Below are 27,862 nucleotides of genomic sequence, written 5' to 3' on the forward strand. Positions count from 1 at the left end.
GTATAGTTATTTTGTGGCCGGTGTGTGGAGAGATTTGATAATCGGAATAATTTAGATTTGTAGCATGTATATAAGTAGCTGTGTTAAATTATTATTTATATTACTACTTCACTCTCCAGAAAAATAAGGCTCACAGGGAAGCATTGGCAAGAAACTTCCTTTTTTTTTCATGTGCAGACCTTGCCCAGGCAAGCTCTCCTTTGATACTTGCAAAGTAAACTGCTGTCACACAGCACAGTGCAGGCTGCTTGGAAGTAGGGCTGGCCAGAAAACAAGAATTCCACTTGAAAATTTTTTTATTGTTTTAACATTTGTTTCCATTCCACATCAGGATGTGGAAAAATGAGAATGCCCCAGAATAGCCAGTAGCCCCATGTAAAGTTCTTATCCAGCTCTACTTAGAATATTCTGCTAAAAAACAGTCAAGTTGCCCATCTGTTGAAATATATTTTGCCCGTGTTCTGAACTAGCTATTAGTTTTCCAGGTGAAACTCAAATTTCTGGTTAATACTCAGGAGCCTTTTGATGGCCTTGGCTTAAACTGTTACAGAGGCCAGCTCTCCTTGTGACTTGCCACGTCAGCTGCACTCTGAACACTTCAGCTAACTGCACCAGGGCTAAGACTCAGAATCCAGGGTTAAGATATTCTTAATACCAATAAAGCAAACGAAAATCAAGCTTCAAAATATTTTCCTATCCTGCAAACTGAACTGTTGAGGAACTACATTTAGGAGCAATGCCAAGAAAAACATTTCTGAACTGATATGAAGTTCCCTTTTGTACTGAGATTATCTCTCTTATAAGAAAAATTAATCACATTGATTTTGACTAGTGTGAAGATGGAAGTACTAGATTGCTATCCATTTTTGTGCTCTGAGAGCTGCACTGTATTAATGAGGCAATACAGTGAACAGTCTAGAAGATGAAGAGGCTGGTAAAAATTAGTTCCATTTTTTCAGTAATTATCTTGCCTCATTTGATGTCCAAAATGTAGGGCACATCCACACTCAAAACGTGACAGCAGTGCAGTTTCACCACAGCCGCACTTCAGTGAAGGCACTACCTATGTCAGCAGGAGAGGTACTCCTATAGCATAGGTGCTTCACCTTCCTGAGAGGCCATAGCTGGGTCAACAGGAAAATTCTCCTGCCAATTTAAAGTGTCTACTAGGGAGCTTAGGTCAGTTTAACTGCTTTATACAAGAACCTAATTTCCTAGGGTAGACCAGAGCTTAATGTCACCAGAAGGTTTTTGGTATTTGCTGACTGTTGTTTTCATATCTGAGAAACAACAATTTTTAGATTCTTTCCATGCCACCACAGTGTGGCAATACATACTACAGAGATGAGAATTGTAAAGTGCACTATTGCTCAGTAATTAGCCCCCGGCCCTGCTGGGGAGCACTAGAAGTTCCCTAATGTGCTTTTAATATATTACCATTTGGAATGGAATACATCCAGCATCAACTTTGAGAAGAGTCCTTCGGGATAAGGTTGGATCACCTCATGAACTTCTGCTCACAGGTATAGTGGATTAGGAATGGCCATCTTTTGCACCCCTGTATGGAGAAATCATCACAGGCTAATCATTGCCAAGGTCCTTGGGTCTGTCCTAGTGGAACTAGGAGGCCTCAATGTGCCTAAATTGGGTCTAGCTCTCTGGGTGTTGGATCTGGGTCAAGCAGCCTCGCTGGACAAAACAAAAAACACGGTTAATTATTGTGTATGGCTGTGGATTCACAGGAAGAGCCTGAATCCAGATTCCTCTCTCACATGGGCAGCGAGGGATCAGCAACCTAGCTGACCCTCCATGCCTGATACTCTCCATTCTCCATGCCTCACTGGACCTCCTCTCCAAGCAGCTGGTGCTTCGTCTTCCCAAGGTAATATGTGTGAGGGGGGCTCATCTGGGGTCACATGCCTCCCTCCTCATATTTTTGTCAGTGAGGGTTTACATCAGAACATAGCTTTTGGCAGTTGGTGGAAGGGAAGGGATGGGAGTTGCTTCCAGCCACAGGGGAGATGACTTTGCCTATGCCTTTGCAGAGCTCGTCCTACCTCACCCCTGTAGCTGGAAACAGCTTATTTCTACTCTGTGTGAGAAGGAAGTAAGGCAGTTTACACCTCCAGGCTGCTGCTGGCTACCAGCATAACTCAGCCACCTCTTGTCCCCTGGCTACAGCATGGGTAGGAAGGAGTTAAGCCCCCAAGGATGCGTTGTGCTCAAAAGCCCTGAGTACCTGACTACAGGGTCTTCAGTGGCCATGGAGCTCAACCAGAGAGAGAGCTCAGTCAAAGAAGGTGCTCAGTAAAAAGGGAACAGGGCAACCCTGTGCTCCCTGAGGGCAACACTGAGGAGGGTGAATGGAGAGGGTGCTAAGCCCCTGCCTGGGGGTAGCTGTAGAGCCTTTCAGATTCAGTGCAGGAAAAGGTTTGAAATTTCTTTCCTTCCCATTCCTAAGCTGAGGGGTGGAAAGGCTTCCCTGTGCCAATGCTGTGTGGCTTTGTCACATGCGGGGCTTGGCACCCTAGGCTGGAGGGTCTTCAACTTTCCCACGGTCCCAGCCCAGCCACGGGTAGTGGGGGGGGAAAATGGTTTCTGCCAGCCAGTCTGCTAGTGAGCTGAGGGCTCTAACTAAGGGCTGATTTTCTGCACAGCGCTGGAAGAAGTACTTGCAACCACATGGGGAGGGCAAAGGGGTGATGCAGTGATAGGCCAACGAGAGGGAGAGCATGTAAAGGACCGAACTGTGGGTAGCAGAGGCGACATGTAACTGGCTGCTGCCTGTGCCTATCCACAATCACCAATTGCTGAAGCTTGCATTGTGCAGCCAATGCCAGCCAAAAATGGGATGGGAGGCAGGGCTCTGCAGGCTGAGACCTGGCATGCACTGGGGAGTGGCCTGACGAACTAGTATGCACGGATCTCAGACTGTATCTTCGTCCTAGCACAAGCTTTGTATACCCACCCCCATTGTCAGCTGCTGGACCCTCCACCCACTTACCGCAGCCAGCAGCAGGATCCATCAGTACTGATGGGGGGAAGGGAGTCAGAAAATATTGGACCATTTGCCTGATTTTAAGCAAGTTGGGATATCTGCAGTATGGCTTAAATACAGAACTGTCCTTTTAAAATCGGGACATCTAGTCACCCTAAAGATGAGAAGAAGAAAGCGGAGCAAGTGATCCCAAGGGACTCTGCTTTCCAGAATGTTCTGAGAGCTTGTAACAGAGGCACCTTGATCCCACAGTGTGAATATACAGAGGCTGGTCTGAAAGAACTCTGGTTACAGGTAGGGCTGTCCTGGGTTGGGGCGGGGGGACAACTGCAAAGCCTGAGGCAACCCCTCCACCCTTGCCCTGCCCCATTCCACCCCTTCCCCTAATCCCTGCCCCTGTTCCATCCTTGCTTCACCCCCACGCCTTCCAGCCTTCCCACATCCTCTTGCCAAAGCCCCTCCTCCGAGCAACATGAGCAGGGGGATTACTGGTTGGCCTGGCCTAGAGCAGCAGCAAGAATCACCCCTCACACTCACCACCGCAGCGGGAGCCAGGGGAACCCAGCAGCCTATTCCAGTCCACCCGTCTTCCTTCTTCCTGCCCACTGCGCTCTGCTTCACTGGGCTGTGGGAAACAGAGCACTCTGGGGCGCTCCACTTTTCCTGCTGCCGCAGTGAAATGCTACCACCTATGCCAGGCCTCCCAGGTAATCCAACAGGCCCCATCCAGGTTAAGGTGGCCAGCACAGGGCCATCCTATGGATAGGGTGGCTCTGGTTACATATAAATATTTTGGGTTTAATAGAAATATTCTGTGCAAAAATATCCATTTTCAGTTCAGGTCTAGAAACAAAGTGTCCAACTACAGCCATAGGAAAAGAAATTAAAGAAGAGGAATTCAACCTATATAAAATGGAGAGCCACGTCTTAAATGGGCTTGCTGCTTTGTAATGTTGGTGGCATGACATGGAATGTTGTCATGACTGTGGAAAAATATTCTCCCCTTTCTACCCTGTGCTTCTCTTGGCTATTGGGAAACAGGGGCATGAGATTCTCTCATTCCCTCAGATACACCACCGCTTTACACAGTACTTCCTGTTCTACGTGCAGTGATCTGCGGATCCTGGAGCCCCAGCGCAGACCACGCAGCTGCCCTGCGGGACCTGTAGTCCCAGCACAGTGTGCGCAGCTGCCTGTGGGACCCGGAGCCCCAGCGCGGTGTGCACAGCTGCCCTACAAGATCCAGAGCCCCTGTGCAATGTGAGCGGCTGCCCTACAGGTCCCGGAACCAGGGTAGCGATAGCTGCTCAGCAGGGCAGCGGGGCCAGCAGGAGATGAGGAACTAGCCAGGAGGCCAGTGGGCTAGGCAGGGTGGGGAAGCGGGCTGGCAGCAGGGGGTCTAGAAATGACCTCCCTGGTCTGGTAAAATCCCTCATCTGGGACTGGTCAGGTCCCAAGGGTGCTGGATCAGGGAGGTCCACCCTGTAGCTACATAGCAAGAGCTATATGGCAAATCTAGGGTAGAGCCTGAGTTAAAGGGAGACGACGATAAGAACTACAGTAATAACAAAAAAAATACATATCTGGATCCGGAAACTACTTTGTTTATTAGTTATGACCCAAAATTCTTCTGACATAAAAACATAGTTTCTAAATAAGTTTTTAAATCTGCATGTACTGTGGTTTGGCAGTACAGAGTAAGTGTGTGTATAAATTTGACATTTTTCCACTGTTTTGAATTGCTTTGAATAATTGTATCATCTTTGGGAGATTAAGCTTGAAAATACTAGATCTGGTATGAACCTGAGCACCACTGAATAGAAGCAGTAAATGTTTGTTTTCAGTCCAGTGAAATGAATACTTGATTTCCAGTCTTGCTGTGTCCATTTACACTCCATGGATATGATGGACTTGCATTCTTATAGTTCCAAAAATCATGGAACGTGAGGAAACTGTATAGCAACAAACATATCAAAATGGAATTAATATTTTCCAAAAGTAGCTGTTTTTTTCCTTCCCATTCAGTCTAATAGAACTATTAATAGTACAGTCTAATAGTACAGTCTAATTGATTAGGCAAACAAGATGAAGGATATAAAATATTCAGGGGGTATCCAAGTTAGTCTGTAACAGGAAAAACTTAAAACAACAAATAGCCTAGTAGCACCTTAAAGACTAACAAAACATGTAGATGGTATCAATAGCTTTCGTGGACACAATTGAACACTCATGATACCATCTACATGTTTTGTTAGTCTTAAAGGTGCTGCTAGTCTATTTGATATTAAATATGTTTGATTAAAGGATTAGTTTGATTACAGAGGAAAGCAAAAGCACAGGTCAGTATACGGTGGACAAAATTTCCTAATTTGGGTGCCTAAACTTAGGCACAAAACAAATAAATGGCCTGATTTCAAGACCACCTGATAGAACCACTGAAGTCAGGAGAATACTCTAAAGTTACACAGTTGAAGCTGAGAGCAGAAATTTGGCCCAGTATATTCAGGCACTATCTATAAGTCTTGGTGTATACAGGAAGAAGTCATATGTTTCTAATGGAATGCCAAATGAGGAGTTTCTATTTTCAAACAGTTGCCTATATTTCTGTGCTTAATGAGAATCTGCTTGACTTGCTACAGTCTTTTTCCCATGGACCAATCTTCTTGTTCATCTAAGCATCTATTTGTTTGGGTTTTTAAAAGCTACCTTCTGAGCTGTTTTCTGCATGTATGCAGATTCCTCTGGTTAGGGATGTCCTCTGGAGCCTTTTAAAATCTCCCAATTGATTGCTAAATTTAAAATTAAATACCACTGTTTTGCTATGATCATATGAGAATACGTGTGCCCTGCCAGTCTGCCACCCCTAATTCTCTGCAAAATAAATTCATTAACATGGTGCTGAAAGGAATTTTTCTCTCTTACCTAGTTTGTGGCTGATTTCCCTCTTGGGATGATCTGGGTAGCCTGCAGTTTTAAAATGCACTTACTGGTAATTTCACTGAAAGATGGGTTCTGTTGTTCTTTTTATTTTTCTGTGGCAAATTGCACTCGGTATCATGGCGTAGCCGTTTCTTTTCCAGATAAGTTTTGGAGATTGGGTAGCTTCTCTTGTTCATTATTCCTTCTTAGGAGTTTTATCCCATATCTATTTAACTCTCATACCTGAGGAGGGATCTTTTCCCCTTCTTATTCCCTTTTAACGTAAGTAACTAAAAACAGCCTTTCTGGTCACTTGTTTGAATGTGTTATTCATGCTGCCGATTGTTGCATTTATTATCACACTGTTTACTGCAACATTCTTTGAGTTACATACTCTCCAGGAGTGAGGTTCCTTCACTGATGATCTCTTTAGAGAAGGGGAAATTATTTGCCTTCTACTTCTGCTTCTAAAGATACTGTTGTGCACAATTCTTTCTCCCAGCCACTTCCCCTCAGTTAGGGATTGAGGTTGTGTGTCAAGTGCCTGTTTTCTTTTCTGGGACCCCTTTTTCATTTAGGAGTGGAAGAGATTGTTAGATTTTTATATGTAATTAAAAGTATGGGAATCTGCTGCCTGCTGCTTTAGAAAGATTCTGGGGTTCTGAGGCCTCTGAGGTTAGAACAAGTTTTGTAGGGTATATCCCTCACCCCAATTCTACAGGTATGGAGGGTCAAAAACCTTGAGCACTGGGGGTATGTCTACACTACAATGTTGGTTCGAACTAATGGACGTTAGTTCGAACTAACATTCATAGCCGCTACACTAGCGCTCCGCTAGTTCGAATTTGAATCGAACTAGCGGAGCGCTTAGTTCGAACTAGGAAAACCTCATTTTACGAGGATTAAGCCTAGTTCGAACTAGCTAGTTCGAATTAAGGGGTGTGTAGCCCCTTAATTCGAACTAGTGGGAGGCTAGCCCTCCCCAGGTTTCCCTGGTGGCCACTCTGGCCAACACCAGGGAAACTCTATGCCCCCCTCCCGGCCCCGGACCCCTTAAAGGGGCACGGGCTGGCTACGGTGCCCGTGCCAGGTGCAAGCCTGTCAGCACCCAGCCAGCAGACCCTGCACCTGGCACAGCACAGAGCCACCCACCCAATGTCCCCCAGCCCACCCCCTCTTCCCGGGACCAGGCTGGCGGCTCCCAAGAGCTTGCCCTGGACCGCAAGAGGCAGGCACCTTCCTGGGCTAGTGCGGACATCGTGGACCTCGTCCACGATCTCCGCACTAGGCACAGGAAAGTGGCCGTCTAGGGCAGGAGAGCTGCCAGCCTGGCCACCCAGGAGCAGGTGTGCATGAAAATCAAGGGGGTCCACTGAGACCCCCGACCCTGAGCCCTGAGCTTACAATGGCCGTCCTGGGTCAGACCAAAGGTCCATCTAGCCCAGTAGCCTGTCTGCCGACAGCGGCCAACCCTAGGGACCCTGGAGGGGATGGACTGAAGACAGTGACCAAGCCATTTGTCTCGTGCCATCCCTCTCCAGCCTTCCACAAACTTTGGGCAGGGACACCACTCCTACCCCCTGGCTAAGACTACTCCATGGACCCAACCTCCATGACTTGATCTCACTTCCCTTTAAACTCTGTTCTAGTTGTAGCCTTCACAGCCTCCTGCAACAAGGAGTTCCGCAGGTTAACTATTTGCTTTGTGAAGAACAACTTTCTCTTACTAGTTTGAAGCCTGCTACCCATTCCTTTCCTTTGGTGTCCTCTAGTCCTTCTTTATGGGAACTCATGAAGAACTTTTCTGAATGCACCCTCTCTACCCAACCCCTGCTTTTAGAGACCTCTATCCTGTCCCCGCTCCATCGCCTCTTTTCTAAGCTGAACAGTCCCGCCTCTCTTCATCTGGAACCTGTTCCCAACCGCTGATCATGTTAGTTGCCCTCCCCTCTCCCAGCCTTTCTCTTCCCCTCTCCCACCTCCTTTTCCCAGTCTCCCCCAGTTTTGTTCAATAAAGACAGAGTCAATGTTGGAAGAAACGTTTTCTTTATTTTGTACATCAATAAGAAGGGGGGCTAGGGAAGGGTAAGTGGAAGGAGGTGAGGGAGGAATGGGGTACGAGCCCCCGATGGGGAGGACTGGGCTGGCTCTGCGGTCTTCTGGGGGTGGAAGCTCTCCTGCAGCCCCCCGATTGCCACCTCTCCCCAGGTGGCAGCCTGCGGCAAGTGCAGCCGGGCTGATGGCCGAGTGGTGTGATGTGCCCAGTATGGGTACTCCGGGCAATCCAAGCCAGGACTGCTTTGCAAGCGGGGCACCCCTTAGAACTGTCTGTCCGGGGTGGGGGTCGGGACCCTTTAAGCGCAGCCCTTGGCTAGCCTGAGACAGCATCTCCACGCTCTAAGTCCTCCTCTGATGCCCTGCTGGCACTGCTTCCGGCCATCCTTAAGCCCTGGTCAGGTCCACTCAATGTGGACTTGCTAGTTCGAATTAGCAAAATGCTAATTCGAACTAGTTTTTAGTTCTAGACGCGTTAGTTCGAATTAGCTTAGTTCGAATTAACTAATTCGAACTAAGTTTGTTCGAATTAGCACTGTAGTGTAGACGTACCCTAGGAAAGCTTCACACTTGGGATGCAAGACCAATAAGAAAGAAAGTTCCATGATGTTATCTTCAGAGGAGCAAAACAACAATTCCATTTCTGCAGTACAGGCAGTCCCCGAGTTACGCGGATCCGACTTATGTCGGATCCGCAGTTACGAACGGGGCCCTTCCTCTCCCTGGTCTCCAGCAGACCAGGGAGAGGAAGCAAAGCGGCGGAACACGCGGCCAGCTGACAGCCCAGACGCGTCTGGGCTGTCAGCTGGCCACGTGCTCCGCGGCTTTGCTCTGCTCTGCTCCCCCTCCTCTTCCCCCTCCCTCTGGTCTGCAGACCAGGGGGAGGGGGAGCAGAGCGGAGCACGCGGCCAGCTGACAGCCCAGATGCGTCTGGGCTGTCAGCTGGCCGCGTGTTCCGCCGCTTTGCTCTGCTCTGCTCTGCTCCCCCTCCCCCTGGTCTGCAGACCAGGGGGAGGGGGAGCAGAGCAGAGCAAAGCCGTGGAGCCCGAGGGCAGCAGGACAGCCACGGCGCATCTGGGCTGTCCCACTGCCCGCGTGTTCCGCCGCTTTGCTCCGGACGCCTGTGGTACAGCAGCTGAGGCGCTGCCGGTTGGTCCCGTAGCGCCACTCTGGGCGCCACTGGACCAACCCAGCAGCACCCCAGCTGCTCTGCCCCAGGTGTCCCCAAGTCAGCAGCTGCTGAAAATGACCAGTGGCTGACTACAAGAAGCCCGTGCCCCGGGCTTCCTGGAATCAGCCGCTAATCAGTTTCAGCAGCAGCTGACTTGGGGATGCCTGGGGTTCTTAAGTTGAATCTGTATGTAAGTCAGAACTGGCGTCCAGATTCAGCCACTGTTGAAACTGATCAGTTTCAGCAGCGGCTGAATCTGGACGCCAGTTCCGACTTACATACAGATTCAACTTAAGAACAAACCTACAGTCCCTATCTTGTACATAACCCGGGGACTGCCTGTACACTGTAGATTTTATTTTTATTCATTTTTAAATGGCAATGTTGTTGGATGGGCAAACTAGAAAACTATTAATTATGTAACATAGCCATGGGTATTCAGGTATGCTGTGACAATGAAGAATTTGAAGTGGCAGTAAAGCAAAGCAGAGTAATTTAGTCTTAGCAACTTTTATTATTCAGGTTTAGCAACCAGTAGAGCAAAGTAATTCTCACTTTGCATCTTTAAGCCTCTAGCCTGTCTAAAACAGCAATGAACAAGACAAATAAAAGTAAACAGTGAGTAGAACACCAGCTAGTGAAATGCAGATATCCAAAGCAACAAGGTATATTTTTCTTTTAAATAGATCCCTTCCTTCCATGACTGGAGATGTGTTTCTGTCTAGTCCATGTACCTGTTTTTGGATTTCTAGACTTTGCCCACAGATACAGATTTAGACCTTTCACAAAATGTATTTCTGTAAATGATTTGCCCTGAGAAATTCTTTGCATGAAAAGAGGTTCGCTACTGTAACCTCTTTTTCAAGTTCAGCAGATGCATTTTATTCTGGTTAATTTAGAATTCAGGTAACATTTCAAGAAGTTACACTTTGTTCCTACTCTACCAATATAAACTTTCCACTCCACTTTTAGCTCCATATCTTTATTCTCATGTTTCTCTCCTTGCTTCTCACCTTCTCACCTTTCCATACTCTAAGAATATGCTTCTTAGACATATTCCTGTGAGGTCCCACTCTTTGCTTACTGCTTTCCACCCCTTCCTCCCGCCACTCACCCTTAGAGAATTTTTATTCTTTAGACAAAAACCCAGTACAGTCAGTGCATCCCTGGCTTTTATCATTTGTACTGTTTAACTCTAAATTCTAATTGTAGACATCTTGCTGCATTTAAAAAAAATCTGTCTATGCAGCGTGTGCACTACAGGGTTTCAATTTCCTGGTGATTTCTTTTTAAATTGCTCAACAGGGTATTATTCAGCAGGTTGTAACTAGGGACCAATACAACATGTGTTCTCGATTTCAGACTCTTTTATGTTGGGAATTGTCCATTGTGCAGTTACATTAAATCTCTGGGTAACTGACAAGAGCACAGTGTTTTCTAATTCTATACAAGGTTAAATAAATGAAATAAAAATAGATGGAAAAGAAAACAACATACAATAAGTTTGCTTTCTCATGCGATGGCAGGGTGCATGGTGAGGTCAGGGATTCAGTGCTAACAGCCATTGTTCGGGCACTGCAGTAAAGAGTGAAACTACTGAATTTTTATAAATCACATTGGAAATTATCTTTTGTCTTCAGTTCTTTTCTTTCACACTCACATAGCCCATATATACATTAAGGCTATATTCATAGTTACAAATGCTAAAAAAATTACATTAACTACAGTATTTCCCTTTGTAAATGTCTTGATCTCCAGAGTGTCAACTGTAATATTTTCTTACCTGTATATATTCTTCAGGTTTCTGTGCAACTGGTGGTATTCATTTTTACATCTGCCTAGCCCAGGCTTGGGCAATAGCCAGATGTGGTTTGCCAGGGTTAGCTGCTGGCAGGCCACCAGATGCTTTATTTACATGAAAGACCATAGATACGACCGCTCGCAGCTCCAGTTGGTCGTAGTTCGCTGTTCCTGGGTAATGCGAGTTGCAGGAAGCAGTGGTCCAACCCATGCTGCTGCTCACTGCTCCTCGTGGCCAGGAACAGCAAACCATGACTTTTGGGAACTATAAGTGGCCATGTCATGCCTATAGATGCGCAGGTAAATAAAGAATTTGCAACATCTTGATTTGACGGTGTTAGCCTCAAATCAACAGAGGCTAACTGATGAACCGCATTGGGACAGTGGGCTACTTACTGACTACCCTGCATCACTGGAAAAGGGGAAGGTTATTTGCTAATCACCAAGATAAACTTGTTCGCGAGAGACAATGAATTGTGTTACAAATGTCAAACTAAAAGGGCAACTGAGGTTAAAAACTGAGGTTTTATGCTATTTGCTTACCTTCCAATTACTATATCTTTTTAGAGTTACCCTAGAAAAGTTTGGCAAATATACTGATAATACCAGCTGTTGCACTGTCTGTGAGTCCTGTTACATCTGATTGTCATTTTGGATTTCACTCCTGAGATGCAATGAGTAATTTTCAGCTTTATTTTCAGTTGAAAACTGGTTATTTGACCTTTACCTCTGATCTGCTGCATTGACTTGAAAAAAAAGTTTTTAAAATGTAAACAGATCTTCTTTGTTTGGTTTTAGGAGCATATCCAAAAAGGCCGTTAGGATTCGGCAGGTTTTAGGATTCTTTAGACTCCTGTAGTGTGACAGCACTTTACTTAATTCTTGTATCTCTGTTACAGGAAACTCTAGTAAATGTTTTACTTAATAAAACAGTAAATGCAAGTGAGGGTGCCGTCTCCTGCCTTAATTTTCTTATTTGGGATTTTTTTGCAGTTGAAATACTGATAAAAAGTGTTCTTCAGGCAGAGAATTCAGTGACCTCAAGATTGCTGTACCTTGTTTTTTAGTTTAAATGAACAACTGCATTGTGCCAAAATAGCTTGCATCCTTTATTTTGAATTGTGGACTAACAGGCTTGCTACACAATGTCCTGAAAGGTTGCAGTGTAGGGATTTGGTCTATTTATGCTACAATCATCTGTATTTGTGCTGTTCATTTCTTAAATATTGATTTAATCATCTTGTGCCTATTTAATTTAGTTATCTTGTGCCTATTTCTGCTGTAGTGAGTTGCTTATTTTTAATATTGTCTTTTGTTAGTGTTTATAAAACTTAAAATGTACAAAGTGTAAGGTCTGTATTTTTTCTTTGACTTTTTGGTTGAACTCCCATTGAAATCCGTGAGCATGCACAAAATGAAGATAAAATATAACAGTTCAGTCTTATCCTATACTATACTAAGGACTAGATCCAGCTAGCAAATCCCTGCCATCTTCAATAGTAATAATAATTATAATAGTTAACAGGAACACTTCTCCATAGATCTTCACAAATATTGGCAAAGATCATCATCCCTAATTTACAAATGGAGGTAAATGAGTCATTAAGATTGTTTCTGTACTAAACTTTTTTTAAAAAATCCCACTATTGTTGTTACTGGTGTATCTTCATTGGTATTAGTTAATAATGGAAATGCTAGCACAGGTTGTACCTCCCTCAACAGGGACTCTCTGGTCCAGCAACATCTGTGGTCTACCAGGAAAAAGCCGATTGGTGCAGAGGGAACGCCGATTGGTGCAGAGATGCACATAAATCGGATGGAGACTTCTCTTAGAGGAGAATCCATTGAAAGAGATTCTCTAAGCTATAGTCAGAAAGAGAGGAGGGAGAGGACAAACCATGGGCCAGAGCAGACAAACAACCGCATATAAAGGAATCCAATGCATCAGGGAAGGGCAGACAAATAAGCAGTGGCAAATTTTTAAAGTGCTTGTACACAAATACTAGGACTCTGACTAATAAGATGGGTGAACTAGTGTACTTGGTATTAAAGGAGGAGATTGATATAATAGGCATCACTGAAACCTGGTGGAATGAGGAAAATCTGTGGGACACAATCATACCAGGATATAAAATATATTGGAAGGATAGAACAGGCCGGGTAGGTGATGGATTGGCACTGTATGTGAAAGATAATGTAGAATCAAATGAAATAAAAATATTAAATGAATCAACATGTTCAATAGAATCGCTATGGATAGTAATTACATGCTCCAATAATAAGAAATTAGCAGTAGGGATATATTACCGACCACCTGACCAGGACAGCGATACTGACATTGAAATGCTGAGGGAGATTAGAGAGGCTACCAAAATAAAGAACTCTATAATAATGGGGGATTTTAATTACCCCCATATTGACTGGATACATGTCACCTCATGAAGAGAAGCAGAGATAAAATTTCTTAATGGCTTAAATGACTGCTTCTTGGAGCAGCTGGTACAGGAACCCACAAGGGGAGAGGCAATTCTCGATTTAGTCCTGAGTGGAGCGCAAGATCAGGTCCAGGAGATAACCGTTACAGGACCACTTGGGAATAGTGACCATAATATAATTACATTTAACATTCCTGTGGTGGGAAGAACACCTCAGCAGTCCAGCACTCTGGCATTTAATTTCAAAAAGGGGAATTACACAAAAATGAGGAGGTTAGTTAAATAGAAATTAAAGGCACAATGACTAGAGCCAAATCCCTGCAAGCTGCATGGTAACTTTTTAAAGACACCATAATAGAGGCCCAACTTAAATGTATACCCCAAATTAAAAAACAGCAAGAGACCTAAAAAAGAGTCACCGTGTCTTAACCACCATGTAAAAGAAGCAGTGAGGGACAAAAAGACATCTTTTAAGAAGTGGAAGTCTAATCCTAGTGAGATAAATAGAAAGGAATGTGAACACTGTCAAATCAAGTGTAAAAATGTAATAAGAAAAGCAAAAAAAGATTTTAAGGAACAGCTAGCCAAAAACTCAAAAAGAAATAACAAAATGTTTTTTTAAGTACATTAGAAACAGGAAGCCTGCTAAAAAACCTGTGGGTCCCCTAGACGATCGAGATATAAAAGGAGCAATCACGGATGACAAAGCCATTGCAGATAAACTAAATTATTTCTTTGCTTCAGTCTTCACGGCTGAGGACTTTAGGGAGATTCCCAAATCTGCACCGTCCTTTGTGGTTGATGAATCTGAGGAACTGTCCCGGATTGAAGTGTCATTCGAGGAGGTTTTGGAACAAATAGAAAAACTTAATGTTAACAAATCTCTGGGACCTGATAGCATTCATCTAAGAGTTCTAAAAGAATTCAAATGGGAAACTGCTGAACTATTATCTGTGGTTTGTAACCTATACTTTAAATCGACCTCTGTACCTAATGACTGGACGGTAGCCAACGTGACACCAATATTTAAAAAGGGCTCTAGAGGCGATCCTGGCAATTACAGACCGGTAAGTCTAACTTCAGTACCGGGCAAATTAGTTGAAACAATAGTAAAGAATAAAATTGTGAGGCATGTAGAAGAACATAATTTGTTGGACAAAAGTCAGCATGGTTTCTGTAAAGGGAAATCATGTCTTACTAATCTATTAGAGTTCTTTGAAGGGGTTAACAAACATGCGGACAAGGGGGATCCAGTAGATATAGTATACTTAGATTTTCAAAAAGCCTTTGACAAGGTCCCTCACCATAGGCTCTTATGTGAATTACATTGCCATGGGATAAGAGGGAAGGTCCTTTCTTGGATTGAGAACTGGTTAAAAGACAGGAAACAAAGGGTAGGAATAAATGGCAAATTTTTGGAATGGAGAGGGCTAACTAGTGGTGTCCCCCAAGGGTCAGTCCTGGGACCAATCCTGTTCAACTTATTTATAAATGATCTGGAGAAAGGGGCAAGCAGTGAGGTGGTAAAGTTTGCGGACGATACCAAACTGTTTAGGATAGTCCAGACAGAAGCAGACTGTGAGAGACTCCAAAAAGATCTCACCAAACTGAGTGATTGAGCAACAAAATGGCAAATAAAATTTTATGTGGATAAGTGTAAAGTAATATACACCGGGAAAAATAACCCCAACTATACGTAAAGTATGATGGGGGCTAATTTGGCTACGACAAATCAGGAAAGAGATCTTGGAAGTTATCGTGGATAGTTCTCTGAAAACTTCCGTACAGTGTGCAGAAGTGGTCAAAAAGGCAAATAGGATGCTAGGAATTATTAAGAAAGGGATAGAAAATAAGACACAGACTATCTTACTGCCCCTGTATAAAACTATGGTACGCCCGCATCTTGAATACTGTGTACAGATGTTGTCTCCTCACCTCAAAAAAGGTATTTTGGCCTTGGAAAGGGTTCAGAAAAGGGCAACTAAAATGATTAGGGGTTTGGGACGGGTCCCGTATGAAGAGAGGTTGAAGCAACTGGGACTTTTCAGTTTAGAAAAGAGGAGACTGAGGGGGGATATGATAGAGGTATATAAAGGGATATGATAGAGGATATGAGTGGTATGGAGAGGGCGGATAAAGAAAAGTTATTTATTAGTTCCCATAATAGAAGAACTAGAGGACACCAAATGAAATTAATGGGTAGCAGGTTTAAAACTAATAAAAGAAAGTTCTTATTCACACAGCGTGTACTCAACCTGTGGAACTCCTTGCTAGAGGAGGCTGTGAAGGCTACGACTATAACAGAGTTTAAAGAGAAGCTAGATAATTTCATGGAGGCCAGGTCCATAAAAGGCTATTAGCCAGGGGATAGAAATGGTGTCCCTGGCCTCTGTTTGTCAGAGGCTGGAGAGGGATGGTAGGAGACAAATCGCTTGATCATTGTCTTCGGTCCACCCTCTCTGGGGCACCTGGTGCTGGCCACTGTCAGCAGACAGGCTACTGGGCTAGAAGGACCTTTGGTCTGACCCAGTACGGCTGTTCTTATGTTCTTATGTAGGACCATGGATGTTCCTTGACCACAGAGCCCAGGAGTAGGCAGTACGGACTGTGGGTCAGGAGTGGTGGGGGGTGGCAATTCAGCTGGGAGCCCCATGTGAGGGCAGGAGTCACAGCAAAGAGTTCTGGACCCTGCATCTAGGTGGTAGTGGGGAGCCGGCAGTGGCCATGGAGCTCTGACCTCAGCCGCAGAGCTCGGGGGCTGGCACCAGCAGCTGAGGTGCTCCAGCTGTGGAATTCAGGGGCCTGCAGCGGAGTGCTGGCCCTTGTGAAAGCCACAGAGCTCCAGCCTGGGGATCTACAGGCAAGCAGCAGCAGGCTGGGCTGGAGCCCTAGCCTGGGACAGCAGGGCCACATGGGCCATATTAAGAGGGACTTCCCCTGGTTATTCAGGACCGGACAGGTCTCAAGGGTGCCAGACAAGGGAGGTCTAACCTGTACAGACAGTGCTCTTAGAAGGTCCTGGTGTTTAAATCACAGTCATCTCAATCTGCTTAGATCAGGTCTATACAACACAGTAACACTAATAGAGAGGGGTACCTTCTCTGTGTTAGCGATCTCATCGTTGCTGACTTAGTGCAGCTGCACTGGTTGGAAAGTTTTCATACTTGGTGCAGAGAAGATCAGAGAAGTTGAAGTTGAGCAGTAAGCATGTGGCTGAAGGAGTAATAGAATCCAGGGTTGCATAGATTACAGCTGGCTCTTTTAATGTATCCATTTTATATAAACTCATTGCCTTCAGTACAATTTTGTTTGACATTTAGTTAAAGAATGTTTCTGCCAGGCAATATTTTGTTGGCTCCTTGGGCTTTTGTTTAAGAGGCTTCTCTGTATAAAGTGTAATTAGATGAACGCTTAAATACTAAAATTAACATCCTTTTTCTTAGCAACAAACTGGAAGTTGTTCCCACTTCATTTTGTAAACTTTCAGTCAGCTGCAAAGAAATTATATAACCAACTGTATAGTAAAAAATATTTCCAGGTTGAAGCAGTGCAAAGCAGGTTCTTGTTTTAAAAATCATTCTTGAGACCCAACATAGGGCATCTAAACAGAATATTTTGTTTATACTAGTCATGACATTTTCAAGTATGAACACAGGGATTGTAATTCTAGATTTGGACAACTATTCAGAAAATCACTGAAATTATAAGGAGTTAGATTTAAGATTCCAGAACATAGTCTCATATCCTAATTCATCTCTGCAGGAGCCAAGGCACAGCAACCTGAAGTCATTGTTAATGTGGATGTATAGGACTTCTAGCTTGATGAACTCTCTGATTCTTAAGTTTAAAATCTTTTGTTTAAAAATTTGCAAGTGTAGAGATCCTGCTTTGAAAATGCTCCAGCTACATCTAGACTGCAAGCCTCTTTCAAAAGAGGCTTTTTCAGAAGTATCTTTCGAAAAAGCCTCTTTCGAAAAAGAGCGTCTAGACAACAAGAAGATTTTTCAAAAAAGTGGCTCGCTTTTTTGAAAGAGAGTCTAGATGCTCTCTTTTGAAAAATCCCTGTTTTCATGCAATCGCACCTTTTTTCGAAAGATGACTTTAGAAAAAAGGCGTTATTCCTCGTAGAATGAGGTTTACCGCCATTGACAAAACCGTCGCGTTTTTTTGATTTACTATCAACAGAACGCGGCAGTAGTCTAGTCGCAGGTGCAGGTTTTTGGTTTTTGTTTTGTTTTTTCCCCCCGAAAAAAAGGTCACTTTTTTTTCGAAAAAACCCTGTAGTCTAAACACACCCTCCATGTGGTCCTGCAAAGCCATTACATGAGCCCTTGGTTACGCAGACTTGGTAGCATTGATAAATCTATGATTTCAAATTCCCACTAGGCCAACATGTGTAATTCCTGCTATCGGGAACCTCTTGCAGAATTCCCGTTGTATATAACCTATCTACTGGCTCCATGCTTCTCCCAGGGTCCCCTGTCTGGCTCTTGCAGCATGGCTAGATCATCCTATTTCTCCCTGCTCACAAATTCCATAATTGCAGGTGTGCTTCTATGGTGCAGCCCTACAGTTTTTCCTACCCATTTCTGTGAGGGTTTGGTTTATTTATTTTCCTGTGATCCACATAAGGATGGGCATATAAGCACTGTAGAAGTGGTTTGTGTTTTCTGAAATAATTTTTTATCTAGATGCCTTATGCCACTGTTGTCCTTCTAATGAAGATAAATAAGTACATGTCAGACAAGTTACAAAAGATTTTGGATACTGCCCACTATCTTTTGCCCAGCTAACACCTTGTTAGTCTGTATTATGTAAGATGGTGAAAACCTCACTTTTACGATTAATCAGATATAAATTAGCCAACAGAGGTGAAAAGTCACCATGCACTTTTCTGACCCATGTAAACAGAAAAGAAAGCAAAAGTAATTTAATTTTACTTACAGCATATTGGTCCTAGAGTATGGGTTGTTGATATGAAACTAAATTAATTTCAGTAGTACTCTGCAATCTAAACTGTCAGGAATATTCTTTGAAGATATGCAAACAAACGTTTTAAATGCCTTTTTTTTGCTTGCTCTTTTAAAGCATTTATTAAATTGTAGTAAGTCTAAAGTTCCCTACAGCAGGGCAATACGTTTAGAAAAACTAGAGTTCAAATGTATATGACCATCAATATATTGTACTGACGGTAAAGAAGAAAAAACTGAAGCTGTTTTATTTGTTGATTCTAGTTTTGTTCAACTTTCTACTCTGTACCAATTCAGTGTTGGAAATAAATAACATTTCATTTTTTAAATAGATGATGGAATTGGCATGACAGATCAGTATTGACCACTATCACCTGTGTGAGTGGATGAGGAATATTAAGAGTCCTGGGTATGGTGATAATCTTTAGCCATGCCTTCCTGATTTCTCTGTTGCAACTCTGGGTTCATTGCTGACAATTTACATTGTTAACATTTGTTTTGGTGGGTATTCTATCCATATAATCACTCTCTACAATCTAGGAAGCACACATTGTAGACTGTTTATAGTTTCACAGTTCTTGCTGCCATGTCCATTGGGTATTTCGTTTGTTGATTTTCAGTTAACAGTACAATAGGGCAGGGCCCTTCATCAAGAATTAAAGCAAACTCCAGATCATTCTTCTCTCTTTCTCTCACTCACTCTCTCTCTCTGAAAAGCTGGTTTGTTTATTTATATTTTAATTTTTTATCTGCTATTTTTATAAATTTTGATTAAATAATTTTATTTATATTGGTAAATCGTAGTAAAAATAGTCCAGTCTTCTGTAGGGATGTCAATGTGTAGAGGATTACACAATTAACCCATAAGCCTGGGCATATGAGTTAATCCGGTCAACTACACTCATTGCCCCTCCTTGATGCCTCTGTATCAGAGGCAGCAAGAGGGGAATGAGGGAGCCGGAGGTGGGTACTGTCTTTCATAGAGGCCACCCCTTTTTACCCATGTTTTTATTGGTGTTTAGGGGGGAAGAGGGTGTGTGTGTCCCGTCTCTTGAAGTATTTTAGCAGTTTTTATGTTTCCTCCCCTTTGGAATCTTGTATTTTACTTTATATACATTTATTTATTGCATTTTAAACATTTTTGCAAGCTGCCTCGAATATTTTAAATAGAGAGGCGGGGTAAAAATATTTTAAATAAATAAATAAATAAGAGATGCACATAACCTTGCCATATGATATATATATAAAGTAGTGCAGAAAGGAAAGTAGGGAAAGGATGCAAAGGGGAAGCCAGGTGAGCTCAAACATTTGTTTAAAAATATGTTTCCGCTGTTTTCACCGCTTGCTTTCTAGGTCAGTTAGCATCATTTTTTAACTGCACTTTGCCAGCATTTACCCAGAAATGCATTGCACTGCCATGGTAGCCACCACAAATGTTTACTGGCTTCTTTGCTGTGTTAGAGCATTCAAAATTGGATGCATGTGGCACTGTACTTTGCCCATGGCCCTGCTGAACAGATGGTGCTGGGTGTAGGAGAATATTCAACAGCATCAGCAGAATATTACAAAGGTGTTGCAGCAGAACAAGGATACCAAGCTGGTAGAACTAAAAGACTGTTCCTGACTCAGCTAAACTATGTATAGTACTGTTTCTAGGCCCAGCAAATCAGTATGGATAGGCGGATGAGGAACGTTTTGTAAACTTGGGGTGACTAGCAGTCGTGAGAAAATTTCAGGATCATCTTTTTTTAAGATCTGTGCATAACTGGCCCTGGAGCTGCAGTTGTAGTGGAGAAAGGTATTGTCTAGCTAGATTGTAAAGATGAGTGACACTAAGCAGATTATTGCTGGTTTAGTATGTATAAAATTACAAAACTGTATTGAGGCAATTGATGGCACCCATGTGCTTATTATTCCCCCTTCCTTCTGCTCCCTAGGATCATGGCAGGGAATGTAGAACTAGAAAAGGGTATTGTGCTCCAGAGACTGGCTGTCCAGTATAAGAGACTTACAAACATAAAAGTTGGGCGGTTTGGAAGGGTCCATAGTGTATCGGTTTTTTGGTACTCAATTTTATTGAAATTAATGGAGAAGAACTGTTTGCCCCAGTTCCCACTATGGACATTAATGGTGTGTAGGGTGGTCCAGTACTCTGGAAGACACACTTATCCTCTGATTCCCTGGTTAATGAAGCCATTAACAGACTGCTGGGACAGAAAGAAGGAACATTTTAACTATTGTCCGAATAGCTGCAGAATGGTGGTTGAGTGCGCATTTGTCTGTTGAAAAGCAGATGGCTCATTTGAAAGCAACAGAAAAAAAATCCCCACCATTATAGCTGTGTTCTGTGTTCTGCCTAATATTTGTGAAACTAAGGGAGAAAGCCTTAACAAATGGGTGGGTGGGTGGGCACAGAGACTTGTTAATTTGAGCAACCAGCAAGGTATCCCATAGAGAATGCTTACACCAGGGGTGGGCAAATACCGACCTATGGGCTGGATCTCCCTGCCAGGATTAGCCCCTGGCAGGCCCCCACACCACAATATTTACCTGCACCTCCGGAGGTTCAGGGGATCACAGCTCCTGTTGGCCACAGGTTGCTGTTACCAACGGGAAAAGCGATCTTCCGTAATTGCGGAGGCACAGGTAAATATAGCAATCGTGGTGAACTGCCACGGTTTTATTGCCCATCCCTGGCTTACACCCTGAGGAATATTATCTGATATGCCTGTTATTCAACTCAGGTCAAAATATGAACGTGCTAATCTGTGGAGAGGAAGATGGGGATAGAACATATTGTTTATGGTTGGTGAAAGTGGGACATTGTCTGCATTAGTTTGTAAAACCGGATGAATTTATTTTAGCTTTTTTTAAAAGAGCATGTCACATGCAGTGATGAATTATTAATGGACTAAAATGGATTAGAAACTGTTTTATTATAAAACAATTACAAAATCAAAAATAAGATTTGAATTGAACTGATGGATAGCTAACAGTAGCTTTTTGTTTGAAAATACATTTACCAAAACAATCTGACTAAGCAACAAAAAGCAAACCTTTAAATAATGCAAACCAACTGAAAATGCAACAGTGCAGAAATAACAAGAGATGAAGGAAAGTTTTAAAGATACAGGCATGTATAACTCTCCCCTCTGCCTCTTCTTATATGTGCGGGTTCTGAGGTTGAGTGCTGTGGCTCAGAATTTTCATTTTTGTTGCAGGGCCCAAAAGTGCTGGGCTCCCAGAAGCCACTGTTCTCAGTGGACAGATGTTGGACCAGAGAAAGTAATGACCTTTGGAACAAGTGCTGCATGGGTATGGCAAGAGAGCATTGCTGGTCCCAGTAGTCAATATTGGCCAGGGATTGAAGAACATAACTGGGTCCCAAATTATGGGACATGGCCTATCAGAAACATGTTTGTAAGAGAATGTTCTGGCTCAGATAGTATTCATGGATTACTATCTCGCATTTCTCCATTGTTCTGCATCTCTATGTTCTCCCTGGCCATGGCTCCCTCAGGATATGTCTACACTACAGCGCTAGTTCGAACTAACTTAGTTCGAATTAGTTAATTCGAACTAAGCTAATCCAAACTAACGCGTCTAGAACTAAAAACTAGTTCGAATTAGCGTTTTGCTAATTCGAACTAGCAAGTCCACATTGAGTGGACTCTGAACAGGGCTTAAGGATGGCCGGAAGCAGTGCCGGCAGGGCATAAGAGGAGGACTTAGAGCATGGAGATGCTGTCTCAGGCTAGCCGAGGGCTGCGCTTAAAGGGTCCCGACCCCCACCCCGGACACACAGTTCTAAGGGGTGCCCCGCTTGCAAAGCAGTCCTGGCTTGGATTGCCCGGAGTACCCACACTGGGCACATCACACCACTCGGCCATCAGCCCGGCTGCACTTGCCGCAGGCTGCCATCTGGGGAGAGGTGGCAATCGGGGGGCTGCAGGAGAGCTTCCACCCCCAGAAGCCCGCAGAGCCAGCCCAGTCCTCCCCATCGGGGGCTCGTACCCCATTCCTCCCTCACCTCCTTCCACTTACCCTTCCCTAGCCCCCCTTATTAAAATAAAGAAAACGTTTCTTCCAACATTGACTCTGTCTTTATTGAACAAAACTGGTGGAGACTGGGAAAAGGAGGTGGGAGAGGGGAAGAGAAAGGCTGGGAGAGGGGAGGGCAACTAACATGATCAGGGGTTGGGAACAGGTCCCAGATGAAGAGAGGCTACAGAGACTGGGAATGTTCAGCTTAGAAAAGAGGAGATGGAGCGGGGACAGAATAGAGGTCTTTAAAAGCAGGGGTTGGGTGGAGAGGGTGCATTCAGAAAAGTTCTTCATGAGTTCCCATAAAGAAGGACTAGAGGACACCAAAGGAAAGGAATGGGTAGCAGGCTTCAAACTAGTAAGAGAAAGTTGTTCTTCACAAAGCAAATAGTTAACCTGCGGAACTCCTTGCTGCAGGAGGCTGTGAAGGCTACAACTAGAACAGAGTTTAAAGGGAAGTGAGATCGAGTCATGGAGGTTGGGTCCATGGAGTAGTCTTAGCCAGGGGGTAGGAGTGGTGTCCCTGCCCAAAGTTTGTGGAAGGCTGGAGAGGGATGGCACGGGACAAATGGCTTGGTCACTGTCTTCAGTCCATCCCCTCCAGGGTCCCTAGGGTTGGCCGCTGTCGGCAGACAGGCTACTGGGCTAGATGGACCTTTGGTCTGACCCAGTACGGCCATTGTAAGCTCAGGGCTCAGGGTCGGGGGTCTCAGTGGACCCCCTTGATTTTCATGCATACCTGCTCCTGGGTGGCCAGGCTGGCAGCTCTCCTGCCCTAGACGGCCACTTTCCTGTGCCTAGTGCGGAGATCGTGGACGAGGTCCACGATGTCCGCACTAGCCCAGGCAGGTGCCTGCCTCTTGCGGTCCAGGGCAAGCTCCCGGGAGCCACCAGCCTGGTCCTGGGAAGAGGGGGTGGGCTGGGGGACATCGGGTGGGTGGCTCGAGCCGTGCCAGGTGCAGGGTCTGCTGGCTGCGTGCTGGCAGGCTTGCACCTGGCACGGGCACCGTAGCCAGCCCGTGCCCCTTTAAGGGGTCCGGGGCCGGGAAGGGGGCATAGAGTTTCCCTGGTGTTGTTGGCCAGAGTGGCCACCAGGGAAACCTGGGGAGGGCTAGCCTCCCACTAGTTCGAATTAAGGGGCTACACACCCCTTAATTCAAACTAGCTAGTTCGAACTAGGCTTAATCCTCGTAAAATGAGGTTTACCTAGTTCGAACTAAGCGCTCCGCTAGTTCGATTCAAATTCGAACTAGCGGAGCGCTAGTGTAGCGCCTATTAAAGTTACACGTTAGTTCGAACTAATTTGTAGTGTAGACATACCCTCAGAGATGGTGAGTGGGCTGACTGTGAAGAGGGCATTGAATGACTCTCTGATATATATGTTGTTTGGAAGGCTGAGGAGGGAGGCTGGATTTGAATTATGCTCTCTTGTTGGTTTTGAAGTTTTGTTTAAGTGCTGGAGGCAGTTCTGTGGAATTAGAGAGGTTGGGAGGAGAGGGTGAGAAACTGGATAGTAATCCCCTCTGTATCCCATTTAGGCTGTTCTGACTCTGGATTACATTACATTGAGGCAGGTTGCTAAGAGGCTGAGAGTAGGCTTTTTCAAAGAGGCAAAGGGCAAACCAGCAAAATTCACTGTGAAATATTCACTGGGACTGTCCCCCCAGAAGTGCTCAAGAGTGGAGGGTACTTGCAAGTTATGCCAGAGGCATGAGCATATGTACAGTGACCAGATGTCCCATTTTTAAAGGGACTGCCCTATATTAAAGCCCTCTTGCAAGTGTCCCAACTTTTTCTTTAAAATAGGCTAACTGTTCCAACTCCTCTCATCAGTACTGGTGGGTCCTGCTGCAGGCTGGATCCCCACTCGCCAGGTATCCAGTGGCCAACAATGCGGAGGGGGGGAGGGGGTATGCAGAGGTAGTGGTGATGCAAAGCTGCAGTGCGCACTTGGGATGTGCTGGCTCCCCACGCATAGAATCATAGAATCATAGGACTGGAAGGGACCTCAAGAGGTCATCGAGTCCAGCCCCCCCGCCCTCAAGGCAGGACCAAGCTCCGTCTACACCATCCCTGACAGATGTCTATCTAACCTGTTCTTAAATATCTCCAGAGAGGGAGATTCCACCACCTCCCTTGGCAATTTATTCCAATATTTGACCACCCTGACAGTTAGGAATTTTTTCCTAATGTCCAATCTAAACCTCCCCTGCTGCACTTTAAGCCCATTAGTCCTTGTCCTGTCCTCAGAAACCAAGAGGAACAAATTTTCTCCTTCCTCCTTGTGACACCCTTTTAGATATTTGAAAACCGCTATCATGTCCCCCCTTAATCTTCTTTTTTCCAAACTAAACAAGCCCAGTTCATGAAGCCTGGCTTCATAGGTCATGTTCTCTAGACCTTTAATCATTCTTGTCGCTCTTCTCTGTACCCTTTCCAATTTCTCCACATCTTTCTTGAAATGTGGCGCCCAGAACTGGACACAGTACTCCAGCTGAGGCCTAACTAGTGCAGAGTAGAGCGGCAGAATGACTTCACGATTTTTGCTTACAACACACCTGTTGATACAACCTAGAATCATATTTGCTTTTTTTGCAACAGCATCACACTGTTGACTCATATTCAACTTGTGGTCCACTATGACCCCTAGATCCCTTTCTGCCATGCTCCTTCCTAGACAGTCGCTTCCCATCTTGTATGTATGGAACTGATTGTTCCTTCCTAAGTGGAGCACTTTGCATTTCTCTTTATTAAACCTCATCCTGTTTACCTCTGACCATTTCTCTAACTTGCTACGGTCATTTTGAATTATGTCCCTATCCTCCAAAGAAGTCGCAACCCCACCCAGTTTGGTATCATCTGCAAACTTAATAAGTGTACTGTCTATCCAAATATCTACATCATTGATGAAGATATTGAACAGTACGGGTCCCAAAACAGACCCTTGAGGAACTCCGCTTGTTATCCCTTTCCAGCAGGATTTAGAACCGTTAACAACAACTCTCTGACTACGGTTATCCAGCCAATTATGCACCCACCTTATCGTGGCCCTATCTAAGTTATATTTGCCTACTTTATCAATAAGAATATCGTGCGAGACCTTATCAAATGCCTTACTAAAGTCTAGGTATATGACATCCACCGCTTCTCCCTTATCCACAAGGCTCGTTATCTTATCAAAGAATATTGACACCCATGGAGCCACCTCCGCCTTCTCCCCCCACTGACTCTCATGGAGGCAGCAGGGACGGGGGACAGGCAGAGGCCAGTGCATGGTGGGAGCCGTCTTAAAAGCCAGCTTCCCACGAGTACTGCCTCCACCTGCCTCCTCACCCCATCCTATTGCCTCTCTATCAGAGGCAGCAGAATGGGGAGGCTGCCGCGGAGCAGCCTCTGTCTGCAGCAGGCCCAGGCTTGCCACAGAGGCTGCTCCATGGGATACCAGCACAGCCTCTGTCCCTGAGGAGCTTGGGCCCCCCACAGATAGGAGCTGCTGCCACTTCAGTTGTGGCCTCTGCATCAGATGCAGCAGTGTGGGATGGCAGGCAGGGGGATCCCCAGGAGTGGAGCTGGGAGTGCACTGTCCGGCAGCCCCACCCTGGGGACTATTGAATGCTCGTGTAACTGCTAACATTTTATGCAGTTACACAGATATTCAATTACACAGTATCTAACATCCCTAATTTTGCCTGTCCCTGACTTAGCCATTCCTGCCCATACTGTAGCCAGGGGACAGAAAGTGGCTAGGTTATGTCAGTGGCCAGCAGCAATCTGGAGGTGTGGGCTGCCTTTCAACAATGTGCGGGAAGGAAGGGACAAGCTACTTCCAGCTACAGAGAATGGGTTGGGAGGGATGAGCTCTGCAAAGACATGGCCCCTTCACCACCACTCCCCACGGCTGGAGGCCTTTCTTAATTTGGAGCACATTCTCCTACTGGTGAATGTTATCAAGTCTAAGCAACAGACACCCCTTGGGTTTTTTAACATCTGTTTTACCCATCATCCCCTGAGACAGAGAAATACAAGGTGTATCTTGGAAGAAGTTTCTCTTTCCAAGAAGGTTTATTCTATAAAGTCATTTTTAAAATGCCTAAACGACAAAGCAGATGAGAAGCTCTGCTAGGGGAATGACCCTGCAATCCCTGTTAATCAGAGTTAAAATCTGATAGACTACAAATATTGTTAGAAGAAATTGACTGTCACAGTTGATCAATGCCATTAAATAGACTCTCATCAAAGTACTAGATGTTTCAGTCAGATACATGTGCTACTGCTGTTCCCTCTGGCTGCTGAGTACAGATAACAACGGAAGGAAGCTGCAGTGTAACTAGTGGTGATTTTTATTTCATTGTCTTGCCTCTTTTTTTCCCCCTTCCTTCTTTTTCAGGTACTACCTGTTTGATTGCGTTGCTGTCAGATAAAGAACTTACAGTGGCCAACGTTGGTGATTCACGGGGAGTCTTGTGTGATAAAGATGGGAATGCTATCCCTTTGTCACATGATCACAAACCCTATCAACTGAAGGAGAGAAAGAGGATTAAAAGAGCTGGTAAGATTATAGACTTATCTTTTCAGTTTTAACGCATTGTTTAATATTTTATTCTGTAAATAATACACAATTATTTTTTTCACATGTGATGCATGCTCCTGAAAGGTGCCAAGTTGATGGTCTTGGAGAGTGATGTTTCCATGGTATAGAATATTAGCTTTTATAAAGCACTTTTCACCCATTGATTTCAAAGTGCACATAGGAAAACAGAGGCATAGAGAGTAAATAATTTGTTCAGGGTTTCTCCATGCAACATAACACCCTCAGATACAAGCGTCCACCTCTAAGAATGAGGGCAATTGAGTCTGCATATCCTATTCAAACCTCTCTACGGGTATGTCTATACTACCCCCCTAGTTCAAACTAGGGGGGTAGTGTAGACATACCCTACCTCTGCTAAAGCTACTATCAAGGATACCAGTTGGAAATGAGATCTCAGAACTTAACACTTGTTGATAAGAATTTGAGTTCAGAACCACAGTCATGAAAGGTTTAGGAAGATGCTTCATGTTTAGTGAGTGGTATTAGGTATGTATTCTGAGGCCAAGAATTTCACAAGACTGAAGAATTGGATATTTGTATGGATAAGAATATCCAGTTACACTAGTTAATCATAGAATCGAATCATAGGACATAAAAGGACCTTGAGAGGTCTTCTAGTCCAGTCCCCAGCACTCAAGGCAGGGCTAAGTACTAAATGGTCTTCAGGTTGGACCTCCTTGGTCCAGCACCCTCGGGACCTGACCAATCCCAAGTGAGGGATTTTGTAAGACTAGGGCCCACCCCTGTCACCAGCACTCCCAGCCATGGCCTCGCTGCCAGCCTCCCAGCTGGCTTCCCCCTGCTGCCAGCCCCTCCACATGCAGGACTCCTGGCCCCACTGTGGCAGCCCTGCCACTGGCACTCAAAGCCCCAATGCCG

The 27,862-nt window shown here is 44.6% G+C and overlaps 1 protein-coding gene across 3 annotated transcripts in view; it reads left to right on the top strand.

The window, feature by feature from the left end:
• The window catches only part of PPM1L (protein phosphatase, Mg2+/Mn2+ dependent 1L), a 204,420-nt gene that overhangs the window by 160,987 nt on the left and 15,571 nt on the right, over window positions 1-27,862 (top strand). For all 3 annotated transcript variants that reach the window (XM_089780789.1, XM_089780790.1, XM_075937854.2), the window contains one exon: window positions 26,780-26,941. In XM_089780789.1, coding sequence (XP_089636915.1) covers window positions 26,780-26,941 — 162 coding nt within the window. The remainder of the gene's footprint in view (window positions 1-26,779; window positions 26,942-27,862) is intronic.

The sequence above is a fragment of the Pelodiscus sinensis genome, chromosome 10 (assembly GCF_052426305.1).
Source record: "Pelodiscus sinensis isolate ZL-2025 chromosome 10, ASM5242630v1, whole genome shotgun sequence".
Lineage (NCBI taxonomy): Eukaryota > Metazoa > Chordata > Testudines > Trionychidae > Pelodiscus > Pelodiscus sinensis.